The 23641-nt window shown below is 51.8% G+C and overlaps 7 protein-coding genes across 7 annotated transcripts; 5 read left to right on the forward strand and 2 right to left on the reverse strand.

Moving 5' to 3' along the window:
* Nucleotides 1-7702: 7702 nt before the first annotated feature.
* BO97DRAFT_79759 (uncharacterized protein) lies at nt 7703-8258 on the forward strand. The gene has a single exon (XM_025701071.1). The coding sequence runs from the start codon at nt 7780-7782 to the stop codon at nt 8059-8061; it is 282 nt and encodes a 93-aa protein (XP_025556099.1). The 5' UTR covers nt 7703-7779; the 3' UTR covers nt 8062-8258.
* Nucleotides 8259-8271: 13 nt separating this feature from the next.
* On the reverse strand, nt 8272-9008 carry BO97DRAFT_79786 (uncharacterized protein). The gene has a single exon (XM_025701074.1). The coding sequence runs from the start codon at nt 8818-8820 to the stop codon at nt 8338-8340; it is 483 nt and encodes a 160-aa protein (XP_025556100.1). The 5' UTR covers nt 8821-9008; the 3' UTR covers nt 8272-8337.
* An 86-nt stretch (nt 9009-9094) lies between these two features.
* BO97DRAFT_79762 (uncharacterized protein) lies at nt 9095-11685 on the forward strand. Its single transcript, XM_025701072.1, has 3 exons — nt 9095-11060; nt 11113-11489; nt 11544-11685. The coding sequence occupies exons 1-3, from the start codon at nt 9197-9199 to the stop codon at nt 11589-11591; spliced, it is 2289 nt and encodes a 762-aa protein (XP_025556101.1). The 5' UTR covers nt 9095-9196; the 3' UTR covers nt 11592-11685.
* Nucleotides 11651-12418, forward strand: BO97DRAFT_79779 (uncharacterized protein). Its single transcript, XM_025701073.1, has one exon. It carries the CDS (start codon nt 11779-11781, stop codon nt 12304-12306), a length of 528 nt encoding a protein of 175 aa, XP_025556102.1. The 5' UTR covers nt 11651-11778; the 3' UTR covers nt 12307-12418.
* Nucleotides 12419-14146: 1728 nt separating this feature from the next.
* Nucleotides 14147-15061, forward strand: BO97DRAFT_335747 (uncharacterized protein; the record flags this gene model as incomplete). Its single annotated transcript, XM_025691439.1, has 1 exon — nt 14147-15061. A coding segment is annotated over one exon (915 nt), but the record flags the coding sequence as incomplete, so codon positions are not given.
* A 280-nt stretch (nt 15062-15341) lies between these two features.
* On the forward strand, nt 15342-17794 carry BO97DRAFT_382100 (putative MFS transporter). The gene is made up of 7 exons (XM_025693279.1): nt 15342-16044; nt 16097-16199; nt 16255-16418; nt 16469-16629; nt 16682-16913; nt 16971-17418; nt 17474-17794. The coding sequence occupies exons 1-7, from the start codon at nt 15790-15792 to the stop codon at nt 17641-17643; spliced, it is 1533 nt and encodes a 510-aa protein (XP_025556104.1). The 5' UTR covers nt 15342-15789; the 3' UTR covers nt 17644-17794.
* A 1093-nt stretch (nt 17795-18887) lies between these two features.
* Nucleotides 18888-22203, reverse strand: BO97DRAFT_420334 (glycoside hydrolase family 35 protein; the record flags this gene model as incomplete). The annotated part of the gene is made up of 6 exons (XM_025696645.1): nt 18888-19692; nt 19743-19830; nt 19884-19955; nt 20008-20301; nt 20353-21352; nt 21403-22203. The coding sequence occupies 6 exons, from the start codon at nt 22201-22203 to the stop codon at nt 18888-18890; spliced, it is 3060 nt and encodes a 1019-aa protein (XP_025556105.1).
* Between the last annotated feature and the right edge of the window lie 1438 nt (nt 22204-23641).

The raw sequence follows: 23641 nt of genomic DNA on the forward strand, positions 1-23641 counted from the left end.
GGAAAACAGTCGATCGCATCAGGCAGGTCAGCAGCAGGACTGCATCTCAGTAGCAGCAGCAGCAACGGAATCCTTACGCGAACAAGTCAGCGTAACCCCGCTTAGTGGCTTTCCGGTTGCAGCGACCTGCAGATGGCACTAGTCAGCCGTGTACTTTTTTTTGCATCAAGTCCCGTTGATTTGGTTATGTAGGAATCGCGTTGATTGGCCCCAAAGCGTCATTTATTGCTGTTGCAGTTACGCCATCTCCGCCCCCCTCCTTCTCCCCGCTGGGAATTGAGCGGGTAGTATCTAAGGGATTGCGATGATCGTCTTGTCGCGTCTTGCTTTGCTACGGGTTATCTATATGTGCGAGGAAATGAATGCGACCCCGTAGATATCAGAGTCGGAAACAAGGACGAAGTCAGATGACGACCGTAGACGCGCGAGATAACTGGGGATGGTTTGGACTGTATGTACGTACAAGTACCACGGCCCTATCAGGCTGGGGCTCAGTACACCTGCGATGTAAGGTAGATAGGTTAGGGAGGTAAGTGATATACGCCGCTTCCTTGTTCGCAAAGTCCAGCACAAGCACAAGAGAAGAACATGTACAGTACGTACCTCATTTACAATAATGGTCAGCAATTCCGGAGTACTTCCACCTAAAACCGCAGTCATGGCGTGTTTCTTCTCTCCTTACCGATCCGCGCTCATGTCCGACCAGGTCAGAAGGGAGTCGCAATTAGAACCTAGGTGTTTCAGATATATCTCCGTTGCTACATTAGTACCGTCAGCAGAGCAAATAAGTAATGACTAAGTCAATGTAGGGCATTGTTACTGCCACCGTTGTTGGGATTTTGCTGCAATATGCACCGTGATGTGTCCCTGCTTCGCTTGATTCAATCACACTGGCCCCGGACAAACTTGGCGTAAATTCCTCCGGATGCCGCGGGCCTTGATTCAGGACTCTGTTAGTCCGACTACATGAGTACAACAAGTACGTATAAGAGAGATGAGATATCTTAATCTCGACTGTATGGATACTGGCTGGGATTTTTATCTCCGCGTGACCAATCAGATTGTGGGACGTCGTTGCCCCTCTCTGCAATGTTGTTTGAGGCCCGCTTTCAATCTGTGTGTCGCTGTCTGAGCACCCTGAAGCTAGACTTCCTCGAGTAAATGGAACGGAAGGATCATTGGAACAGGGTGAGGTGTCGCCACGGGTGGATCCTGGAGTGCTGGTTAGGGCTTGGGTTGCTGCTGGCAGCTGCTGCCCTGGGGATTTTCCAGGGTTCACGCAGGTGGAATGGGATAGATAGTACCTTATGGCTGGCTTGGCTTGACTTCCATCGTTGGGCGCGGGGTCTGCATCCAGGGTTCGGTTTGATATAAGCTTGCGTGACGGTTGGTTGGATTATCCTGAGCTGCTATCGCGCTGACTTTCTGGATAGTAAATTTGGTACTTACTCGTCCCTGCCATGCAAATGTGGTGGCGATAAAGAGGATCTATCCGCGCGTGGAATATATTGCCGACCGATGCTTCAACCTCAACGCAGATACTGGCCAGTAGCCCGTAGGGCAGCAAAGCAACACTGCAGATATTCCGGGGTTATCATCAAACACGCACAGTCCCTATTTTCCGATGAGTGAGTCGTGAGAACGCCCACGAGGCCGCTATCAATGCAAGCAATGTACAGTACCTACCCCAGCCGAACCAGGTTGTCCTGATGGCCAGGAGGCAGGCCTACGACGCAACATCAAAGCCCACGCGCATAGAGCAAAGCAGTCCGTCATCATTTATTGCCCGCAGCTGGCGGCACAAAACTCCAACACAACCACCCATGTCCCTGCTACTGCTGCTGCTGCTCCCTCTCCTCCCCCCGGATTTCACATAATTGGCTTTCCCCTAACAAGGGTGGTGCCGCACAATGAATATCCCGACTCCCGAGTCAAATGAACCTTGAAGCATTCCCTGTCCAAACCCGCGGACAACCAATAAACAAACATGGAGGTTACATGGTCAACTTAGCCCCTGCGAACAACTTCCAGAATTCAATGTTCCAATTCCCGTAAAATCCGGGGTCAATTTAGCCGGTTCCAGCCAGCCCATAGAACCCTTTTTACTTTTTTGCATTCTTCTTCTACCCCTCTCCAGGCTCTTTAGATCTTAATTCTGTTTCTTAAACCCCTTATCATCCTAGCATGTCATGGCAGTCGGTTCCTAGTCGACTCTAGACCTCAACGCAAACGTCATGGCCACATGCAAATCTCACATGGGCGATATCGGTGATTCCGATCGTCCCTGACTTGGCTTCCCGTCCTCTTCCTGCCTGCCATTTCAGGCATCCAAGCGGTCGCGGTCGCGGTCGCGGTCGGTTCAAGCCGATGGCTTAATTTACATCTGCATCATTCACCAAACCCGAGTGGAATTTCATCATTCTCCGTGAGGAAGAACTCTTGAGTGAAGTGTGGCGAGAAATGTGTCCAAGGCAGCAAGCACAGGGTGCTCCATAACGATTGTTGGCTTTGGCTTTGGCTTCTACATTTGAGAACAGTCCCTTGACGGTTTCCGGGAGTGGGAACCGCAAATCGCCGTGGAGGATTGTCCACCTGTATATCATGGTCACATCATAATTCGATGGATTTGGTTGTCCCATGGTCCGCCGTCGGCGGGTGCTATTTTCTTGCCAGGATTCCGATTGTGAGTGTGTACCGTAGTTTTGAAGGTTGGAACCCACAATCCATTGTCAGAGAGAATCCTTCAGGTCAGGCCCTGGCCTTGGGATTGATGTTATTTTAGAGGTCAATTGAACGGATCACATTTTATTGATGTTATTGTTGCTACATGGCTGTGGGATTGACCTCGGTGATGGTCGATTATCGCATTCTTCCAGACACCACCCTCGATTCTTTCTTGGAGTAGATGTTGCGTAGGAGCCAGTAGACTGACTATAGTGGAGTCGAACCGCGGTTGTGCTCGGATATCGGAATTGTTGATTGTTGCGAGAGCCGATTTTTAGTAATCGGGATAGTCAGGCAGTTTATGGTGGATATCTCACACCGTACGATTTCTTTTCTTCTTTCTTCCTATTCGGCCTTCATCGTTCATAGTCATTGTTCATAGGTCGATAAGTCAAGTATGGACTCGGAAGATAGCAAACCCACTTGATCTCGTCAGTTGTTGTGCTCACGCCAAGGTTGCTCTTCCGCAAGCGATTCGAAGCGAGGCTCGGTGATTATGTTGTTCTACCTTGCAAGTTGCTACTGCCAGGTTGCTCCACTTCCCACCTTCTGGGAATCCCTGGGAATTTTCCAGAGAACTTGAGAAAACGTGATGGTGGAGGGATGGGGCTGTTGGCAGGGATGCGAATACGATGGTTCTAACGGGCTCGGAGGGTGTTCGGTCCGAAGTATATTTAGGTTGCTGGGTGGTTGTTTATTAGGTAGGGTTGGTCAGGAGGATCTGGAAGATAGACGAAGATATGCTAGATGGAGGCTGTAGCTTCCAGTTGTGATGGCGCGACGCGAAAGATCGTGCTTGTTGGAGAAATTGGCGTTTACTGGTGCAGATGGTAGATAGAGTCGTTTGCGCGCGCCCGTTGTGGTCAACGGAGTCACAGACAGGCGGACAGACGGGCAACATGGTGTGGGGAGAAATTGGGACAGAACGTGAAACCTGATGGCAGTGTGTCCGCTCTCCACCACCACAGCCATCGTCCGGTGCTCACAGCCACCGTCCCTGTCTTATGTGTGTCTTGTCTCATCCATCATCCACGGATACGTCCCGTTTGCTGTCTTGATGGAGGGCTGTCAGGGAAGAGGTGGGAGAGGTTCTTGATGGTGATAAGTATGGCAACGTTGCTCTGTCGATCACGCGGGAACTCCTTACATGGGATCTGCGGTGGCACTAACCGCAAGAGAGTCTCTGAGAGAGAAGGCAAGAGGCAAAGAGGGGTGGGAAATGGAATTCTTGGAGATGAGATTTAAAGATGACTCGGAAAATACTCATGTATCCACACCTTTGTGGGTTGCGAGTTATGGAAGAATCACGGCACCAACGATCTCTGCGTTTCGGGTTGAAGAGCAAGTCTCCGGTTTGGTATCTTACTTGAAATTTCAATCAAATTAAAAGTGGTAGGAGCGTCAGCCAGAGTTGAGAGAATTACATAGCGAAAGCTGTCTACCCCTCCCCCCAATAGGTAATGAATAGTAGCGAAGCGAAGCAAAGCAACGGAGAAAGAGGGAGAGAGTGCTTCTGGAGGGAAAACGAACCGTAGAAGCAGCGGATTTAAACCCATCCAAGTGGGCCGCAAGACAATCTCCAAACGCGCCCGCAATTGATCACCCACCATCGCAACAACCCTTCCCGTCCCGCATCTTCCTCTATCCCAGATTGTTGGCCTGGCACGACCTGTGCTGGACCGATCTTCCGAACGCCGCATGATCGCAGCAACAAGTGGTAGACAGCAACATTACGGTCAAGTTAACTTCTCGCTCAGATAGCTTCAGGCTCACCGACAATCAGCAAACCCGACCATCACAGCCCAAGTTCAGGATATAGCTCTAGTGACTAGGCTATTGAGTTTGTCTGGGCCGCTTCTCGCTTTAGATGCTAGAGATACTGTCTTGGGTGTTCCTAGCAGTATCCTCAAGCAGCATCGGTAAGCGAGCTCCCCCCGCCGTTCAGCTATCCATATTCTCGGGTGCCGACCGACAAAGAATGTTGCCAAGCTTCGAAACATTGAATAACCGATTAACTTTTGCGATCTGGAGCTCTCGGGTTGCCTACCGTGTGTCCAGTAACTGACGGCCGAAATATCCGCCACCTACACATCTGACTCGGTTGCCTCAGCACGCTTTGCGGCTCATCATCGATAAATTCCTGATACAGTCCGTTACGAAAAGGCAACCGACGCTGTTTCAGACCTGACAGTAGACAATACTAAGGTATATTCCGAACCCGAATGAGCACTGCCGGGCATTCATGTGAGTATACGGCAGTGGAATTGTCTTAAGGCAGAGCTAGCCAGCCAGCAGGTGTATTCATCAAGAGGAAGGAACCCGAATGTGTTGAACGGTGTGGCTATTGCATTGCACTGCGTCAATAGCCCGAATTCTAATTCTGAAGATTAGCTTATAGATTTTCAGTCTAATCTGCAACCAGTCCGAACTTTTCCATGCTTTTTGAGGGCTCTTCTCGTCATATGCTTTCTTTTTTGCTTCTTGGATGCTTCTATTGATTTTTTACCTTTCTTGTTTCTCGTGTCGCCCTACGGACGGAGGGCGACAACCCTTTCTGTATACTTTCTGTGGCTGGCTGTCAGGTCAGCGAGCACAAGAGGGCACGGTGAATCATTCCGATATGTACCCCATAGATTGATTCGGAATTCAACGTCCCTTACTACGCGTAATTCCGATGCTGAAACAACTTCTTTGGTCCGATTAATAAGGAGCTGACATCACGTACACTAAGAAATGGGGAAGATCTGTGCATGAGTGTTTAAAAGGATCAACAACTGAAGGGGGGAAAAGGGTTCCTTGGTTCCAACCCGGGACAGCAGATATCGGATGGAAGTTTAAAGTTGGCGGGCGGCGCAGGCAAAAGCGCAAAGATAGTTCACGACACATACAATTAGGTGGAATGATGACTTGTCCCACGGTACACACTACACAGAAGGTTCCGGAGAGTCGTAGGAGTCTGCGACACGGGAGTTTCTCAATTTTTCATTTTCTTAAATTCTTGCGCTGTGGGTTTTGAGCAACAGGAGTAAAAGAAGGTGTGTGTAGAAAAGCAGAAAACCATCGAGAGGGGGAACACGAATAATGCGGGTTATGCCATTAGGTTACACACTGGTGGAACAATCTGAACCACGGAACTCGTCCACGGGAGGTTCCCACTGGGGCCTTGAGATTGGAATGTCCTGACTCGATTCATGGATTACTTGTAGATAGGCAGAGACATCGGTCAGTCAGGGGAATTTAGGTTCAACTGCTTTTCTGTTTGGGTGTTGTTTTGCTTAGATACGAGGGGCCGGTGGTGGTTGCTTGTTTGTTAACTCGGAGAATTAAAGGTCGGTGGGTTTGAAAATGCCGGTATACAAACGTTTTGGCTGCCATGAGACAGTGGTTGATTCGGAGGGTACGAGATCACCACCGCTATCAGATTGAGGCATAAGCGCGGGAAATCCGGGGGCGATGCTGGTGGTGGTTGGGGAGGTGATGATCTCCCTCAGTGAGATCATTATACAGCAAGAAAACAAACCCCCCCCATGAGACTGCAGTTACCCTGTCGGTCAACTCTGGAACTATTTTTGTATGGTAATTTTACAAGCCCTGGTATCAGGGGAAGAGATGGAAAACAGTTGCAGTCCAGTGCCGGTCATGCGAAGTTGTTCCAAGTGGTTTGCAGGAACTCAGCAAGCAATCCTGGGCAGTACTATCGTTCTGGTATAATAATGGCATTAATCTATTATTATACACGAGGAACGGGGTGGGCACCTCTTATGCTCATCGTTGCAAGGCGGCAACAGTCCCGCGACCGAGCGACCGAGGGAACTTTACCCTTCGCGATCCCCGCTAGCTCTCTCCAGACGGTTTCTCCGAGCTTCCGTAGCACTGTTTGCTGGGATTGGGAAAAAACCTGGGCAGCCTGGAGGACTGCCAGGGGAAAAAAAAAACAACCACGACCCCCCAGTCTAGCAGTCATAGCGTGACAACTAAGAATTTTAGTTGGTGTGTGGCTGCAAATCAGCTTCCAATTTGCTCCGTTCCCATCGGACTATTCAGTTCGCTAGGAACGCATATGGTCCCAGTTATGGTCTTATGCACCTAGCACGTTCTGTTCATTTCTTCTTATACCGAGGAGGAGTTGTTGTTGTTGTTGTTGCCCAGACGGAGATGTAAATCAGCGCAGGGGGAGGAAGAAAAGGAGGTGGCCTATGGCAGCCTGAGGCAAGAACATAGAAATAACTACTACTACTACTACTACTACCACCACCCCTCCAGAAGACAATAGAAGATGACATCGATCCCACTTATCGTTCGACTATCTATCGATATCTACCAGGGAACCAGGCACCGGACGGCAGATTTACTCACGCCCCGTCCACCGTTCACTCCTAGTTCCCAGGTAACCTTAGCTTCGCCTTCAATTACTGTTTTCAAACCACGGATGGAGTGGGTTGGCATTAGTATCTGTCCATAGGGAGAGAGGGTCTGCTGCTTTTGACCCGCCCGAACGTATTGGCGATGGGGAAAATAGTCGTATCGATAACGATACGGAATACTGAGAACTGACTGACCGAGAATAGCATGGCAACAAGAGCACTCAGCATGACTACCACCGACTGACTGAGCGAAGGACTAGTCCCCAGCCTAGTACTCCCGGGCTGTACTAACTCTCATACTCTCTCCGTACCGGTTACCGTACCCTACTATACCCTACTATGCCCTCTGCAGTCTACAGCCCCAAAGATGTCTTACCCCTTTCGTCGGACGAGCGAATAATAATAGCTCGCTGGCTGATGCAGAAGGGGAGACCAGCGTCCTATCCGACTCAGGTGGCTCAGGAGAATTCGAACTTTATTCTAGCTATGGGCCTATCTCACGGCGAACGATCGGGTTGTTGGGTGATACGATTATCTCCTATGAGGGGAGAAAGAGGGAGGGAGAATCGATCATTCATGGATAGAGTGATACATAGTAGTTAGGTGTCAGTCAAGCTTGACTGACAATCATCTAGTAACTACTGCTTTTCATGTATGACTGGCATCTGCAATCAGAGTAATCCCCTTGAAAATGCTCTACAATTCTTCTCCAAGTTTTTTTTTTCTCCAAAAGAGAGAGAGTGTACTGCGTACCATACACACTTACTGTACATACAACCACTTCATCGGTTTTGCCTCGTGGATTTCCTATCAGCGACTGAGAACCACCACCCCCATCACTTTACTTTTTTTTTTACCCTCCTTAGTTGGGGAATTTCTCTTAAACTTCTTCTACACGCAGTGTAGGTGCATGAAGCAACCACCAAAACAATTTAATCAAGGAATCAAACAATCAATCTTGGATTGGATTTAACATCTCTGGGAAAAGACAACAAAATTGGTGGACCGAGACAAGATTGGGAGCAAAGAAAGTGTGTGTGCCTGGCGTTCCAATCCTTCTCGCGGTCTCTGGAAAATCCCGTCCGCCAGTCTCCGCCCGCCTGTCAGTCGTCGGTCTCCCCTAAGAAAGAGAGAGAGAGAAACAAGCAGCGCGGCGCAACTCCCATCTCGTCCCATCATCCCCATCATTCCTCCTCCCATCCATTATCTTTCTCTCCCTCCCTCTCTCTCTTCTGTTCGCTCTCCCTCTCTAATTCCTATTCCTCTTTCCCATCTTACCCTTCAACTCGCCCCTCTTACTCTTCTCTTCACTTCCTTTTTTGCATTTTCTCTCCTCTATCCGTTTTTCGCCCACCCGTCTCTTTTCCCTCCTCTCCCTCTCCGTCCTCGCCCGCGGCCCGTCTTCTGCTTGTAACAGAAGACAAGGTGCCCAGGACTTCCCCCCCACCCCCTTCACTTCTTCTTCCATTGTGCATTTTTCCTCCCTCATCTTCGTTCTAAGCAGCTTCAATAACATCTGTTTCCATCTGTGTACATGGCTCGACCGCTTTAGACAGCCCTCTGTCCTCCTGGAGCCTTGTGTTCCTTCCGTCGTACCTCCGTCAACTCCTCCCTCCTCGATCGCCTGATCCGAGCCCTTCGTTTCCCTTTCTTCCTTTACATCAACAGCATTCGTTTTGCATGACCGAAGCGCATTTTCCTTATTTGTTGTATCAGTATAATCGGCTGGCATTTCCTCTAGAACAGGTGTGTTGCCTTCGCTATCCTCCCCTCCCCTCTTCCACCCACTCACACCTCCTCCCCCCCCCTGGTTGAGGAGGAAAGCACCATCGTGGCCGCAGAGCTATCGACCCTCGAAATTCAACCAATCTCTCAACCCGCTCGCTCTTGTGCAATGCTGACTGACAACTGTGTGTAGCACAGAGTCTCTTCTGTTTTCCTTTTTCCTATCTCTTGCTCCTACCCTCGAATATCCGTTCCGATATCCCTCGACGTTCGACTTGCTAAGTTCTGAGAAACAAACTCAACTATCAAGGGACCTCCATACCGGTGACGCCGTCTGTCACGCGTCGGATTCTGTTTCGTTCTGAGTAGCGGAGGAGAACATCATGGCTGCGTTGGTACAGACAATCCCTCAGCAAAGTGGCACGGTTACTGTGCTTCAAACTCGACCCTCAACCTCCTCTGGCGCGTTCGCACCTTCTTCGCCTCCCTCGCACTCACAAAATCCGCGGAACTCGACTATGTCCTGGAACACCTACAATACGACGGGTAACTCTGCGACCTACAGGACGGGCCACCAGGCTGTGGCTCCCTACCAATTCACCAGCACCCCCAACCTCTCCAATTCGACGAGCATCCAGAACCGACAGTCGTTCTCCCCTCACTTGAGACCCGAGCACCGTACCTCTTCTGCCCCTTCCGCACCTCAATTATCCGCAAGTTCTGCGCACGGCGGACTCAACTCGCGCCTCCCCCATCATCCTGCAGCTGGTTCTGTATCTTCATCCTCCAACTCCTCTGTCCAATCCTACATGTCCAAAGACGACTCCGCCATTCCGTCCCGGCAGCTACGTGCTGAACCTCCCCTGCGTCCGCTGTCGACGGTCAACATCCCTTCCTCCAACTTCATGAACATATCTTCTCCCACCGTTTCTCGCCCATCCCCCGATCGGTATCGCCGCGGAAACCGGCGTCCAGACAGTGCTGCGGGGCTTCCATCTCCGCAGCCACACACAAGTGCGCCTGGGTCGGCGCGAACTGCACCGGTTACCATGGACGACAGCTTCCTCCAACCGGGCACGCCCAGCTCTCCGGGGTCAACTGGTTCTGCCTCCGACGGAGCCCGCCGTCCAGGTCATGTTCGAGCGCCCAGTGCAGACGACACAACCCGGGCGGACAAGCCTCAAACGGAATTGGCCAAGCGATATCGTCGTCGGAGCTGGGGGACCATCGATAATGCCGGCCTCATCAACATGCAGCTTCACTTGCCCACATCATCGCCGATTCCATCGACAGGTGGCAATGACTACTTCGATCAAAATCATCGGCCCCGATCGGCTCAGTCCAACCGCGATGTCCAGGGAAGCATTCCGTCCGCCCACTCCTCTACATCCTCTGTGCGAGATGCAGGACACATCGAGAACGCGAACCCCTCTAGTCGAGGCCCCAGCAAAACAGAGGAAGCCAAACGGATCACCAAGCCCTCACCTCTCTCCCAGCCGGTCGTGGTCGATTCACAGCCTTCTACTCCAAAACCTCCACAATCTGCCCCCAGCTCAAAGCCTTCACCAGCCGAGAGCCCGGCTACACAACGACTTGCGGAAATTACGAAAAACGACCTGAAACGGCCTGGAAAATCGAGGTTGAGGAGGGCCTTCTCGTTCGGCAGCGCCTCTGAGCTCCTCAAGGCGTCAAACAAGAAGGAGATGATCGCTGCCGAACGGGCCCGCAGGGAACTGCTCCAGGAAGAGCTAGGTGCCGAACAAGCGGCGATTGCTGAGCAGCAGGAGGCAAGTGGACTAGGCGAGAGTATCTATTCCTCGCACCACCAAGGCCGTATCTTCAACAGCTCCACCGATAATCTGTCCGTTTCCTCAACCGCGTCTTCCGCTTCGATCATGCTACGAAAGATGGGCAAAGGGATGAAACGCTCGACCCGTTCCTTAGTCGGTTTGTTTCGGCCAAAATCAGTTATGAGCACATCATCCACGGATGCTGTGATCACCGAGCCAATGGCACCACAGCTGTCTGTGGTCAATATTGAAGCAGACCGTAAGAGTGGGGCGGTTAATGCGGACGCTCGAGATCTTCCTCACGGGGGTACAGTATTCCCGAAGTTGGAGTCGATTGGGTCGAACGCTGCAGGTCATCATGATGATGGTGGTCTCGACAAGTCACGCAAGAGCATTGTCGGAGGAGATAGGGAGCGTGCGGAAGTCCTGGCAGCAGTCCGGAAAGGCATCCTCAAAAGTAAGTGGCTCGCTTATTGATTCGGTCGGACATGCCTAACAGCTACTTGCAGAGACAAACTCGGATACCAATATCCCAACGACATCTACTAAATCTTTTGAGAATTCCCAAGCGGTCAACAACGACTCGCCGCATTCCAGTGTACCCAGCACGCCAGAGGACCCAACGCGGTCAGGCAACCGCCGCTCGGACGCAATCAAGATTGCCGGTGAAGATGATTATCTTTCCGATACTCGGTTCCTGGCCTCTGAGGCAAAGAGCGCCCCTGTGACGCCCCTTGCCAAGAGCCTCGTCTTCAGTCCTCGTATCCAATTCCATGAGACGTGGCCTAGCGGGGAGTATGACCGACGAGGTGACATTGCCACTTGCAACCGCCTGACACCTTTGCTCGCCCAGCAGATCAAGGAGGAGCTCAATAACTTCAAGATGGTGCGTATTTGGCTTTTTCACCGGTGGAGACATGGGTTACTGACTGGTTATTAGGAAATGGAAGTCCATGAGACGTCGAAAATTTATACCCACTTCCTCTGATCGCTGCATTTTGAATGGCGTTTTACCTGCGTGTCTTGTCTTATTTAATCTCCTGAGGAGTGTTGGATCGATCTATGACGGCATGGTACCCCTTGGTATCTTGTAGACCTGTTTCCTTTTCACTAGAAGATGTTTTGGTTTCCGAGCCCGGGTCGAGCCTCGATCTCGGTCTCTGCCCCGAGACTCCATGCCCGGCCTGTGCTCGATGATTCAACCGGTCATCTGTTCATGTGTTTGCTCTGCGTTCTCGGTGTTACGGCGAAAGCAACTTCCAGGCCTTTGGACTTCATTCCGTGTCGTATCGTGTCTTGTGTTCCAACTTTCTACGCATGGGAGATTTGTGGAAAATCCTTCCAGCGCCAACGAGGAGTCGCCTGGGATTGATGGTTACAAGAAAGGCATTACTGCCCCTGATCGTTTCGGTTCATTCGGATTCGACCTATGTCACCCCCGGGGGTGTGGGGCTCTGACCCTATCTACTCCGCCGGCGTCATTTTGTGCCTGCGAGCACAGTGACCACGATGGTCTCCTCGACGTTTTTTGTTCATTAATTCGCAACCCTCTCCGCCGACGATTCAGGGAGGCGATCGATCGACCTTTGCATCCGAGCCAGTCCGTCAGTCATTATTTCAATCATCTCTTTAATCATGTTGTTGCTTTTGTTCTGGAAGCGTGGAAATTAGGCAGCATCTCCTTTGCACACATTGTCTCATAGTGTCGTCGTGTCTTCATTTTTCTCTCTTTTTTCCTTCCTGCGTCTGCAGTGGTGTTTGTTATGTGTGAGTGTGTGTGTGTATGTACAGCGATTTTTCTTTCCTAGAAGTGGTACACATCGTGGATGTTGTGATTCCGCTCTTCTCCTAGTGTTGACTGGTACTGGTGAAGCAATGCAATAGTTCGCATGAGTCTGAAGTCTTCAAGTGTTAAGTGTAGATCCGGATGTTACGTGTATACTGTAGGCTTGGGGGCGGGGACAGCGTTTATCCTTGCCGTTGCGCAGATTTCTCGATCAATGCTCAGCCGGAAAAGGATTTGAGCGAGAGACTTGAAGGAAGAAGAGGAGGACGAAAGAGGAGAGGAGTTATTAGGTAAGGGAGAAAGAATGGAGAGTGGTGAACTTGCTTGGGGGTTTGGGGAAAGGCAAAGGCAACCCCCACGCTTGCTGGATTTCCCCCCCTTCCTTCTTCTGGGGAAAACCCGAAAATCGGCATCGTCCACTTCCACTTGCCCCATTCCGCCCGCCCACTCCATTCTTTCTTGCTTCTGCATCTCTTTCTCTATCTATCTGAGGATCCATGACGAGTGCCATGCTACGAATAGTGGATATTACCACACAGTCACACACACCCACGCTTTTCGGGAATCCCCAGCTCGCTTAAATTGGCTCGATATTTGCCGAGCGTGGTGGTGGTGGTGGTGGTGGTGGTGGTGATGAATGTGGATGTCGCCGTGGTGGATCGGGATCGGTCCCGTGGCCAGCCAGCCAGCCAGCCAGCCAGCCAGTCAGTCAGTCAGTCGGTCTGACTTGATGCCATTATCCCTCCCTGGTCAGGGCAGCTCATCCAATGCCTACTGGGCGAAAAGAAGAGGTTTACCTCCGAAGGCACCCGCCCGCCCGCATCATGATGGTCGGTCCAGCCCGCCGCCGCCACAGTCACGGTCAGGTTCATGGCCTGATCGGCGTCGCTTTGTGTCAGTCCTGGATGGATGGAAGCCGAGATTCATTCCCGCTTTTTACTTTGTCCCCCACACTTCGGGCTTACCGGTCGTACTCCAATGCCGATCGGTTCGCTCTCTTGTATAGGCTCATGGATAATTGGAGGGTCAATAGCTAATGAGCATGTAGTTCAGATGATTATATCCTGGTATACAATTGGGAGGGTTAACAATCAGCAGTTATCCCACCAGGGACTTACATGTGGGTCAACAAGTTCCATGACTTGCGTCGCATATCCTCGCACAAGGGTTTCATTGAATAAGCACTAGGTAGCAAGATGCCAAGCTCTTGCCACTGATTTTAGTACTGTCTCTTTCGTTCACTGCTGTGTTACACTGCAAGGCACACGACTTTCTTCCGGATAGGTTGCTGCGGTATGGGCCCGGTGAAACAAAGTCTTGGGGATGAGAACTGGGCTGTGATTCCTCTCACTTCGGATGAGGCTGTGCCACGGCTGACGGCCAGAATGGACTTCTCCCAAGACGACTGATCGAAGAATCTGAGACGCTGCTGTGGCTTCCAACAAGGACTACATATCAGGTACTATTTATGTATGTTCGGTGCAGAATGACTGGATGTGGACATTCTGATGAAACAGGTCAGCGCTCAAGTGAACAACAGGTGGCTTGGCGTCCAGGGTATCTGAACAGCCTACCCATTATATCAGGGGGACCCCTCCCCCCTTCTTCCTCTTGCGAGCTAGATCTCTATCTACTTTCTGCAATATGATCGTCGCTCATATTGAGGACGGAGTCTCTAAACATCTGAAGTACTAACCTGCAGGATGTTTCCGACTCCAGCGGCTCCAATCATCACAGCACGATGCATGGACTAACATGACGACGCATGGGCCAAGTGCGATGAGATTTTTGAACTCTGGAAAAACAAAATCTTCGAACATGACGTTCTCCGAGACATAGGTCGTTTTGTTGACAAGCATAGAGGAGGGGTTCCAGAGCAGCTTTTCGGCCCAGAGCGAGGATCGTTCCATTTTTGGTTTCAGATGCAATTCAGCGATGAAGGCTCAGCCGTAATACGGTTTCCTTGCCCTGGTGCTTCCATGTTCCCAGAGGAGAAGGTGAAGCGCGAGGTCGCGGTGATAGAGTACCTAGAATATTTTACCAACCTGCGCGTCCCTCACGTTCTGCATTACGGGATGACCGAAGAGAGCCCCAGGGGCCTGGGGCCCTTCATCATCATGGAACACACCAGCAACGAGGGCGACTTCATCGATGCGATCAATATCCCCGGTCGGTCGCGCGACGAGCGCGCGATCTTGGACCCCAATGTCTCGCAAGAGAGACTCGAATTGGTTTACAGCCAGATGGCAGACATCATGCTTCAGCTCTCCAAGCAATCGTTCACCGAGATCGGCTGCATCGGCAAGGCCAATGAGGGCGACAAATTCGATGATCGCTGGGTGGTCAAGCACCGTTCGCTGACCTTCAACATGAATGAGACGGTTCTACCGACGTTTATCCAAGTGCTGCAGGAACGGGAGCAAGCGGCCATTGACCGCGGCACGCTCACAGAGGCCGACCGACTGTCCGGCCACATGCTGGATAGTTGGCATAGCGGGGACTTTTGGTTGAACTACGCGGCCAGGAAGAGTTGGGCGTTCGATATGATCTACTGGGTCAAGATTGACAGGCGATTCTTTGGGGATGGAGATCTTGATAGCCGACTCCAGCTCCTGACTCCGGAGGATCGAGAACAGATGGAGGTCTTGAGTCCGGAGAAACAGGGGGATTGAAGGGATATCTCTCTCTGTAATGCATTTCCCCCGGTAGGGACGATGACCAGTAATAAAATCAGAAAGAAAAAAGAAGTATGAAAAGAAAAAGAAAAAACAAGACCAAGTCGAGAGAGTATATGACAGCATCCAGTCAGTACATACATCGACTGGTAAGTTGGAGATGTGGGGACGAGAGCCCAAAACCCCCACGCTCTCTGCGTCCTCTTCTTTTTCCCTTTTCCCTTTTCCACCCACGCTCTCTCTCTCTCTCTCTCTCTCTCTCTCTCTCTCTCTCCATTCTTTTCCTTTTTTCCCCTTCGGAATCTCTTCGGTAACCCCCACGCCCGTCTCTCCATGGAATGTATGCAGTGATGCCGAATCGGGGTGGCGTGTTCTCCACGGGCAATTCCGTCCCCCAGACGGGACCCTCTTTTTCTCCTCCATTTTCTTCAGTCTGGGGTCACCCCAAAAATTCATCCCGGTTTTTGCTGGCCCGTTCGCTTATACTTAAGTCTTTTCTGCATCCCGACTTGGCTCTACTCTGGTTTCCCCCCGGCTTTTCTACTTCTCCCCTTGCTTTCTTTTTTTTCTCTTGAATTGAAGTTTCTCTCTCATTCCTCTCTCACTAAGTGACCATACTTTCTGGGATTCTGGTCCTTCTATACACCCCCGCGGCCAATTCATATACATCCACTCATCCCATCCTCGCCCTTCAACAGGCCCTCTTCCTCCACTAGAGAGACAACATGTCTCCTCGGACCTCCTACGATCCCGAGCGGGACCTCGACAAGAGCCATGTTGACAACGTCGAGATCGTTCCCGACGCCGTGGCCAACGCCGACAAGCCCAATCCCCAGAAAGAGGCCCCCGCCTATGTCGCCAGTCTGTCGCCCGAGGAGCGGGAGAAGGCCGAACGGGCTCTCGTCCGCAAGATCGACCTGCGTTTACTGCCCATGCTCATCATCATGTACATCCTCAACTACTTGGACCGGAACAATATTGTGGGTGGTTTCCCGCGCTGTCCCCATGCTCTCTTGCTGATAACTCTGCTAGGCGGCTGCCAAATTGGCCGGTCTCGTGGAAGATCTGAACCTGGTCGGAGTCCAATACCAGACCTGTGTCAGTATTTTGTTTGTGGGTTACTTGTTGATGCAGAGTAGGTGTCTCATGCTGTTGATGTCGCTGGGATTCAGTTGGTTCTGACTGTTTAGTTCCGTCCAATCTGCTGCTCAACAAGATCGGTAAACCCGCCCTCTACCTCCCGGGCTCCATGCTGCTTTGGGGTATTATCTCGACGTGCACGGCTGGAGCCCAGAGTTATGCGGGCCTGGTTGTTGTTCGCTTCTTTTTGGGTTTCGTGGAGGCGGCTTATTTTGTATGCTTCCCACTCGAAAAACTGGGGAGATCCTGCTAACTCCCTCCCAGCCTGGATGTCTTTACTTCTTGAGTGCCTGGTATACCCGCAAGGAACTGGGTTTCCGTACCGCCGCGCTGTACTCTGGTTCTCTGCTTTCGGGTGCCTTCTCTGGTCTCATCGCTGCGGGAATCACGAATGGCATGGACCACAAAATGGGTCTTCGGTCATGGTATGCTAGAATCCTTGGTCATCTCGATGGTACCGTCACTGATTCTGAATAGGCGCTGGCTCTTCATTATTGAGGGAGCCATTACCATCGTCGTCGCTTTCGCCTCCGTCTTCATTCTGCCTAACTTCCCCCGTACCACCGGATGGCTCACTGAGGAGGAGAAGCAGCTGGCTGCTTGGCGTCTGGAGGAAGATATCGGCGAGGATGATTGGGTCGATAGCGAGCAGCAGACCTTCCTGCATGGTGTCAAACTGGCGTTCACTGACATCAAGACCTACTTGCTGGTAAGACAATCCGCTCTCAAACTACCTCTTATCAGAGACTGATTCAGAAACTCTCAGATGCTTCTCATTCTTGGCATTGTCTCCTCTGCCTCGGTCACCAACTTCTTCCCCACGGTCGTCAAGACCCTGAACTACGGCAACATCGAGACGCTCTGTCTGACCGCCCCTCCCTACTGTCTGGCCGTCGTGTCGGCCTTCACCAACGCCTGGCACGCCGACCGGACGGGAGAACGCTACTTCCACATCACCCTCCCGCTCTATATCTCCGTGGCGGCCTTCATCCTCGCGGCCGCCACCACGAGCGTCGCTCCGCGCTACGTCGCCATGATGCTCATGGTCCCGTCATTCTACGCCAGCTACGTGGTAGCCCTCGGCTGGATCTCGAGCACGCTGCCTCGACCGGCCTCCAAGCGTGCCGCCGCCCTGGCAGGGATCAACTGTATCAGTAACATCAGCAGTATCTACGCGAGCTACATGTACCCCGACAGCGACGCTCCCCGATACAGTAAGTCATCCGTCTGCTTTTCTCGTGCCTTGCACATATCTAACAATCCACACAGTCACAGCAATGACAGTCAACTGCGTCACAGCCTTCCTAGCCATCCTCGCCGCCACCGCCCTCCGCTTCGTCCTCGTGCGACTGAACAAGAAGCTCGACCGCGGAGAGGGCATCAGCGGAGGCGAGGTGCCTGGCCAGGCGAGTTCCAGGGGATTCCGGTTCTTGGTTTAGGTGCTGCGGGTGCTGCTGCTGCTGGTGCAGACGTGTATTTGTTTTTTTTTGCTGTTTGATTATGAAAAGGGATTTTTTTTGGGGGGGGGGCTGGCTGTGCTGCTTGATGATGACTTCTATGACTTATACTACTTTATTGATGATTTCTCGGTTTATTGTCTGCTCGGTTCACTTCGTTATTGTCGTTGTAAATTTGTGGGTAGTAGTTCGGCATTGTGCTGGAGTAGTGAACCCGGAGGACCTGTGACTGTAGATATGTCTGTTCCTTATAGATTGGTCGAGACATTATAGGGAAACTAGCTGATACTAGCCAGCAAGTAGATAGGTCGGTAGGCCGCCGTCCTTGCATGTCACACACACACTTGATTAGGTGTGCAGACCTGGCTCCTCCCAAAAGTGGGATACAAGTAAATATCAAAACCCATTCACATTCCTCCCTCAAGCTAAAACCCATAACCCACCCCCAACAACCCCAAATAAGAATAAAAGAAGAAAAGAACCAGACTCCATCTTTCACCCACCTAAAAATAAAATCCATCTTTCCGCGCCCCCCCCCCCCCCCCCTCCCCACTCCTACCCCCCTACCCAAGTCCATTACCCCAGACCAGGTCCAACCCCAGATAAATACAAGTAAGAGTAAGAGTAATAGTAAAAGAATATGACGTCCAAATGACGCTCCCACATCACGTCTTCACAAAAAGAAAAAAAGAGATGGCCGCGACTGGAACTCGAACTAGAATCTGCATTTCTCTCCGCTAGGTATGTACAAGAAAGAGCCCGGGGGATCTCTCTGCAATGTTTTATTAGTCTACCACTGGATATATCACTGCAGCTGTTGTTGTTGTTGTTGTTGTTGTAGATTGGGGAGATGGAGGGGGTGATGGATTGATCCACTTTTTCTGTCTTTTCCACTGGGTTGCCTTGGGCATTAACTTTGCTTTGATTTTGGTTGGCTTGATTGTTTCCTCAGGGGATGTGCTAGATCATATAGTGGAAAGAATCAGTCAGATGAAGGGAGTGTATGTTTGATGCTCACTAAGTTGATTGTGTGGGTGTAGCGCAGGGTAATTTGTAGCTGTTCACACTTGGGTAGAGGACTGTGCCTGGTATACATAGTCCATGATCAAACCTGGCTTCATACATTCAAATTCATCATCATCAAGCTAGCTAGCTAGCTCTACTTCTATACATCATCTCGCTCATGAAATCAAACCAACCACACAGCTAAAAGTAAAGTACTCGCATCAAGCGTATTTCTCCCGCACAGCCGTCCATCCCGGCCGCAACTCCTCCGTCTCCAGATCCGCCACACTCAATGAACTGTCCGCGACGTAATTCACCCGCCAGTCCACGGTGATCCCCGCGCCGGCCTCCGTCTGCGCCCACACCGCCACCGCGATCGTGTTCTCGCCGTTGTAGTTCAGCACGCCCGCGGGCACCGGGTAGACGACCTGGTTGCCGATGTACGGGTAGTACCGGCCGTACTGGTAGCCGTTGACGAACAGCTGAGCGCGATAGGCATTGCTGGGCGCGTCGTTGGGGGTGCCAAGCACGAAGGAGATGGAGACGTCCAGACCCGTGGGGATGTGCAAGGGCACGGTGGTGCGGAAGAACTTGATCGTTGCACCCGCGAAGGACAGCGACGAGGAAGAGGACGACGATGCAGAGACAGTCCATGCGCTGTCGTTGAAGCCGGGTAGGTGCCAGCCGACGCGCTCGGCGAAGAGGCCGTCTTCATTGTAGACGCCGCGGACGGGGTCGAGGTTGGATTCCCCGCCTGCAGTACCAGCCAGGCGCCAGTGGGTAAATTCCGGGGTAGTCGACGTGTTCGACAAAAGGCGTGCCTCGAGGATACCGCGGGGGTTGAGAACACCGGTGGTCTGGTCGTGGCCGGTGTCGTCGTGGACAACGAGGAGCACGTTGGGGTTGGTGCTGGGGTTGGTGGAGAGCAACTCGGCGGGGAAGGTGATGGTCTTGTTGGCTTGTTCAACTGTGGCGTTGCCGAGGTAGGAGCCAACGAAGTGGCCGTTCAACCAGGCGGAGAAGCCGCTGGTCCAGTGGTTAGCAGAATATTTCCAGGGAGTCTGGACTAGACTTACAAAGCATTTCCACCTTGGATGTTGAGGAATACTCCAGAGGCGGAGCTGTTGAAGTATCCGCGGAACAGGCGAATGCCGTTGTGGAAGCCTGGTGATTGTGTGAGCTTGGCTATCTCTCATGCAGAGGGCCAGAGAGCTTACCGTAGTCATCACCGTAGAGGACCGGAAGTGTAGCAGGTGGGTGAGGGTTGTAGGTCACCATGTGGTCGGCCGCTTGGACTGCGTTAGCCTGTTGCCTAACGTTCTCGTCATGGTGCACACTTACCAACCCAAGCCGCGCCAGTGTCATCGTAAGACACACTGCGCTCCGGCAAGCTGTCGTTCGACTTCCAGGAGGTGAAAGCTGGCAGACTAACTGCCTTGGGTGCAGCCAGAGAAGCTCGCAGACTGCCGTGTGCGGTCTTGGTCGACTTGACCTGCTTGCCGTTCCATTTCAGATTCTTGATCTTCTTGGAGGCGAAGACCTCGATCTCCGTGGTGTTGACCGCATCACCCTTGATCTCAAGGGTGTGGCCATCTTCCTTGACGGAACGGACAAGGTAAGAACCATGAATGAGCACTAAAACAAGTCAGTATGACCATAAATACCAGTCAAGATGAATCTGCTTACCAGTCTCGTTGGCAGGGGCGAGAGGGTTCTGCGTCAAGGTAGGAGCCCAGAACAGATAGGCTGCAGCCCGGTCCAGAAGGACAACACGCAGCTTGTTATCGATCTTGAGTACACTCATTCCGGCGGACTGGGTGAAGCTCACAACAAGGCTTCCTCCCTGCCGGTGGAAGGCCGGCTCAGAGCAGCCCGAACACTTGGAGATGACGGAGCCGGACTTGGCACCCTTCACAGCAAACTCTCCAGACTCGCCGGTCGGCACCCAAAGTACAAGAGTCGGCTCGTTGTCAATGACCGAGTAGGTGAGCACCTCAGCGGTGGAGTACAGCAGGGTCTCCGAGCCAACGATGAAGTCCGTGACGATGATCTTGGACTGATGTCCATTGAGTCTGATCTTACCTCCGGTGCGAGGGATGATCAAGTTTCCAGCCGACGTGTTGACGTGCAGCTTGAAGGCTTCGTTCGTGTCCAACGTGGAATCCGCGTGGCGCGTCACGTAAAATGCAGCTTTGCTTTCGGGATTCCGCAGTTCATACGCAGCGATAGCGCTGTTGTCGGTGTACTGGGTTCCGTTTCCGACGAGGTCAGTCATGGTCAAGTCCGCTGCACTCCTGGTGAACAGCGACAGCAGCTTGGTCTCGTAATACTTGGAGCCGATCGAGCGATCCTCGGAGATCGGCGCCGAGTAGTCATAGCTAGACGCGGTCACGGGTGTAGCAATCGAACCCCAGTTGGTGCCTCCATAAAGCATATACAAGCTCATGGCGGTAACCCGCTGCGCGATGTTCCACCTGTAGAAGAGGTTGACAAAGTCCGCACCAGTGTCCTCGCCGCATCCACCCTCGGGACCAGCCCATGGGTTGTAGGAGCCGCCCTGGAACTCGGGAATGAATGAAGGCATGTTGGGTTGGAACTCTTGGAAATATGTGTAGTATTCGACCAGCTTGTACGCGACATACTCGCCGTTGGTGGAGGTGCACTCGCTAACATCACAAGACCAGCACTAAAGAAGTCAGTTGGATAAGACCACTCACAACAGTAAGAATCACTCACCGAAGGATAAGAGTCCACACCAGTAACGTCAACATTGCCTCCAGCATTGGACCAGTCACTAGACCAAGACTTCGCGTTCATGTTCGGGTCGTTGAAAGTCAAAGGAACCTTGATACCATTGTCGCGGGCGCTTGCCTCCAGAAGTTCCATGTAGCCAATAGCAGTCTCATTGGGGACCCGTTCGCTGGGGTCGGTAAGCCATTGATTGCCATACTCGTTCTCAATCTGGTAACACAACGTCTTATGACCATCGGTGACCTGATAGCGACTGGTGATCTCGGACACCTCGTCGAAATACGGCTTCCAGGCCTCAGTATAGCGAGAATCATTGTTTCGTAGGGTTCCGTATTCACCGGAGGTCAACCACAAGGGGAGGCCACCAGCATTGGACTCCGCGTTGACGTACGGTCCGGGCCGGACGATGATGTACAGACCGAGCTCATCAGCAAGATCGAAGATCGAGGTGATGTTGTGGGCACCGGTGGAGAAGTCGACTGTCTGATTGTTCGGGGCGTGGTAGCCCCAGCTAGTGTAGATGGAAAACCCAGTGAATCCGGCAGCCTTGATCTTCTCAAGGATATCCCTCCACAAGCCGGGAACAGGGATACGCCAGTAATGGAACTCGCCGGAGAAGACAAAGATACGTTGACCCTGAACATGGAAACTGTAGTGATCCCACTGCACATCGGTGGTCAGTCCATCGTCGTAAATCTCCCACCCCGCTGCAGTTTGGTTCTGAGCGGCCGTGAGCAGACCTAGGTTCGCCAACAAAAGAAGAAATGGCAAGAATAGTCGCGCCATGGTCAAACCATGCACTTGGCCGTGCGGACAATACAGGTTTTTTGAATAAGGGTGTTCTGAAAGAAGAGACGATTCCCTCGAACGATTGCGACCACGGGCCCTCAATTTATACCCCAGTTCCTAGCGAAGCCGCTACCCCACGTCCGAGAAATTTCGGCATCATCCACAGGTCTGAAGCTAGGCATCAGAATTGACTTTTGGCGCGTAGACCTTGACAAGCAGAAAAAATAAAAAAATCCAGCCGAGCTCAACTTGGTAAAAAGCTCAGGTTGGAAAAGAAGGAACAGAAGCCAAGGACCGACGTTGTCATTTGTCCACTTTATCTCCACTGACGTAGGCAAGAGACGGTAAGCGATTGGGCCCAAGCGAGCGCTTTTTAATATGGGCAGTTGATTAAGTCGATCACGCAATGCACTAAGGGCGTTGTCTCGTCGGCTGCTTGGTAAATGAAGAGGCGGAGGAGCTTTTTCTCTGCGGCATGCTCTAGGGTCTAGAGGGATAGCGAGATGAAAGGTGTGGGGGAAGGGGGAAGACGGCTGTGGGGAAGTTTAGCCTGGGGTTTTTCCTCCATTCATCGTCCTCACCGGTTAGCAATTTCACCGTAGGCCGACTTTCGGAATCAGACGGGCTCGGTCGGTTCAATTGCTGGATGATATCTTGTCAGGCATGGGCAGAGTGTGTAAAGTGTGTCTTACGACGTGTGGACCTGCCCTTCACTAAGGGGCCTCGGTCCCAGCATGGTCACCCCTTAGCCCGGGATATCGCATCATTGCAATCGAAGCAGGTCAAACAAAAAGTGGGATTGAAACGAGGAAGCAAACGATGTTAGATGAATGATATCGATGAGATTAGGGCTCTAAGAATCAGAACCGTCTGGTAAGTCTCCCTTGAATGAGACGAATGAGTAGTCCGATAACCTGAAGAAGAGAAGTTGATTTCGGCAAACAGTGAGCGGGAGCTTCCAAGTTCACATGACCACCTCCCAAATCAGGGAAGGGCAAAAATAGTATTGGATGAGTCGAGTTAGGGCGAGAAGGGAGTCTTTCATCTTCAGACCATAATTCAATTGTTCCATAGATCTGCTTTCATCCTACTTATTTCTCAACGATAGCTTTTCACTTTTCTGCACCCAATCCTAAGACTCCTGTTAACGACAAAGCCCCAAATCCACCTGCAAATGACGCCTTCAATATGTACACCAATAAAAACACAAGCATCACAAAGGGCAATGTGACAAAGGTATCATGAACACGAATGGCCATGAACTGCAACCCAACCAACCATTGCAACAATACACCGGTCACAAATACTATACAGCTGAGTGTGAGGAAGGGGCGAAAGCAGCCACAAGGCAAGGGGCCGCAAGACGACCTATGCTAGGCTTGGAGAGAATCGTCCGCCGCCCGAGTCGATCGGGGCGCGATCCCTGATTCATTCC

Source organism: Aspergillus homomorphus, assembly GCF_003184865.1.
Source record: "Aspergillus homomorphus CBS 101889 unplaced genomic scaffold BO97scaffold_2, whole genome shotgun sequence".
Classification (NCBI taxonomy): domain Eukaryota; kingdom Fungi; phylum Ascomycota; class Eurotiomycetes; order Eurotiales; family Aspergillaceae; genus Aspergillus; species Aspergillus homomorphus.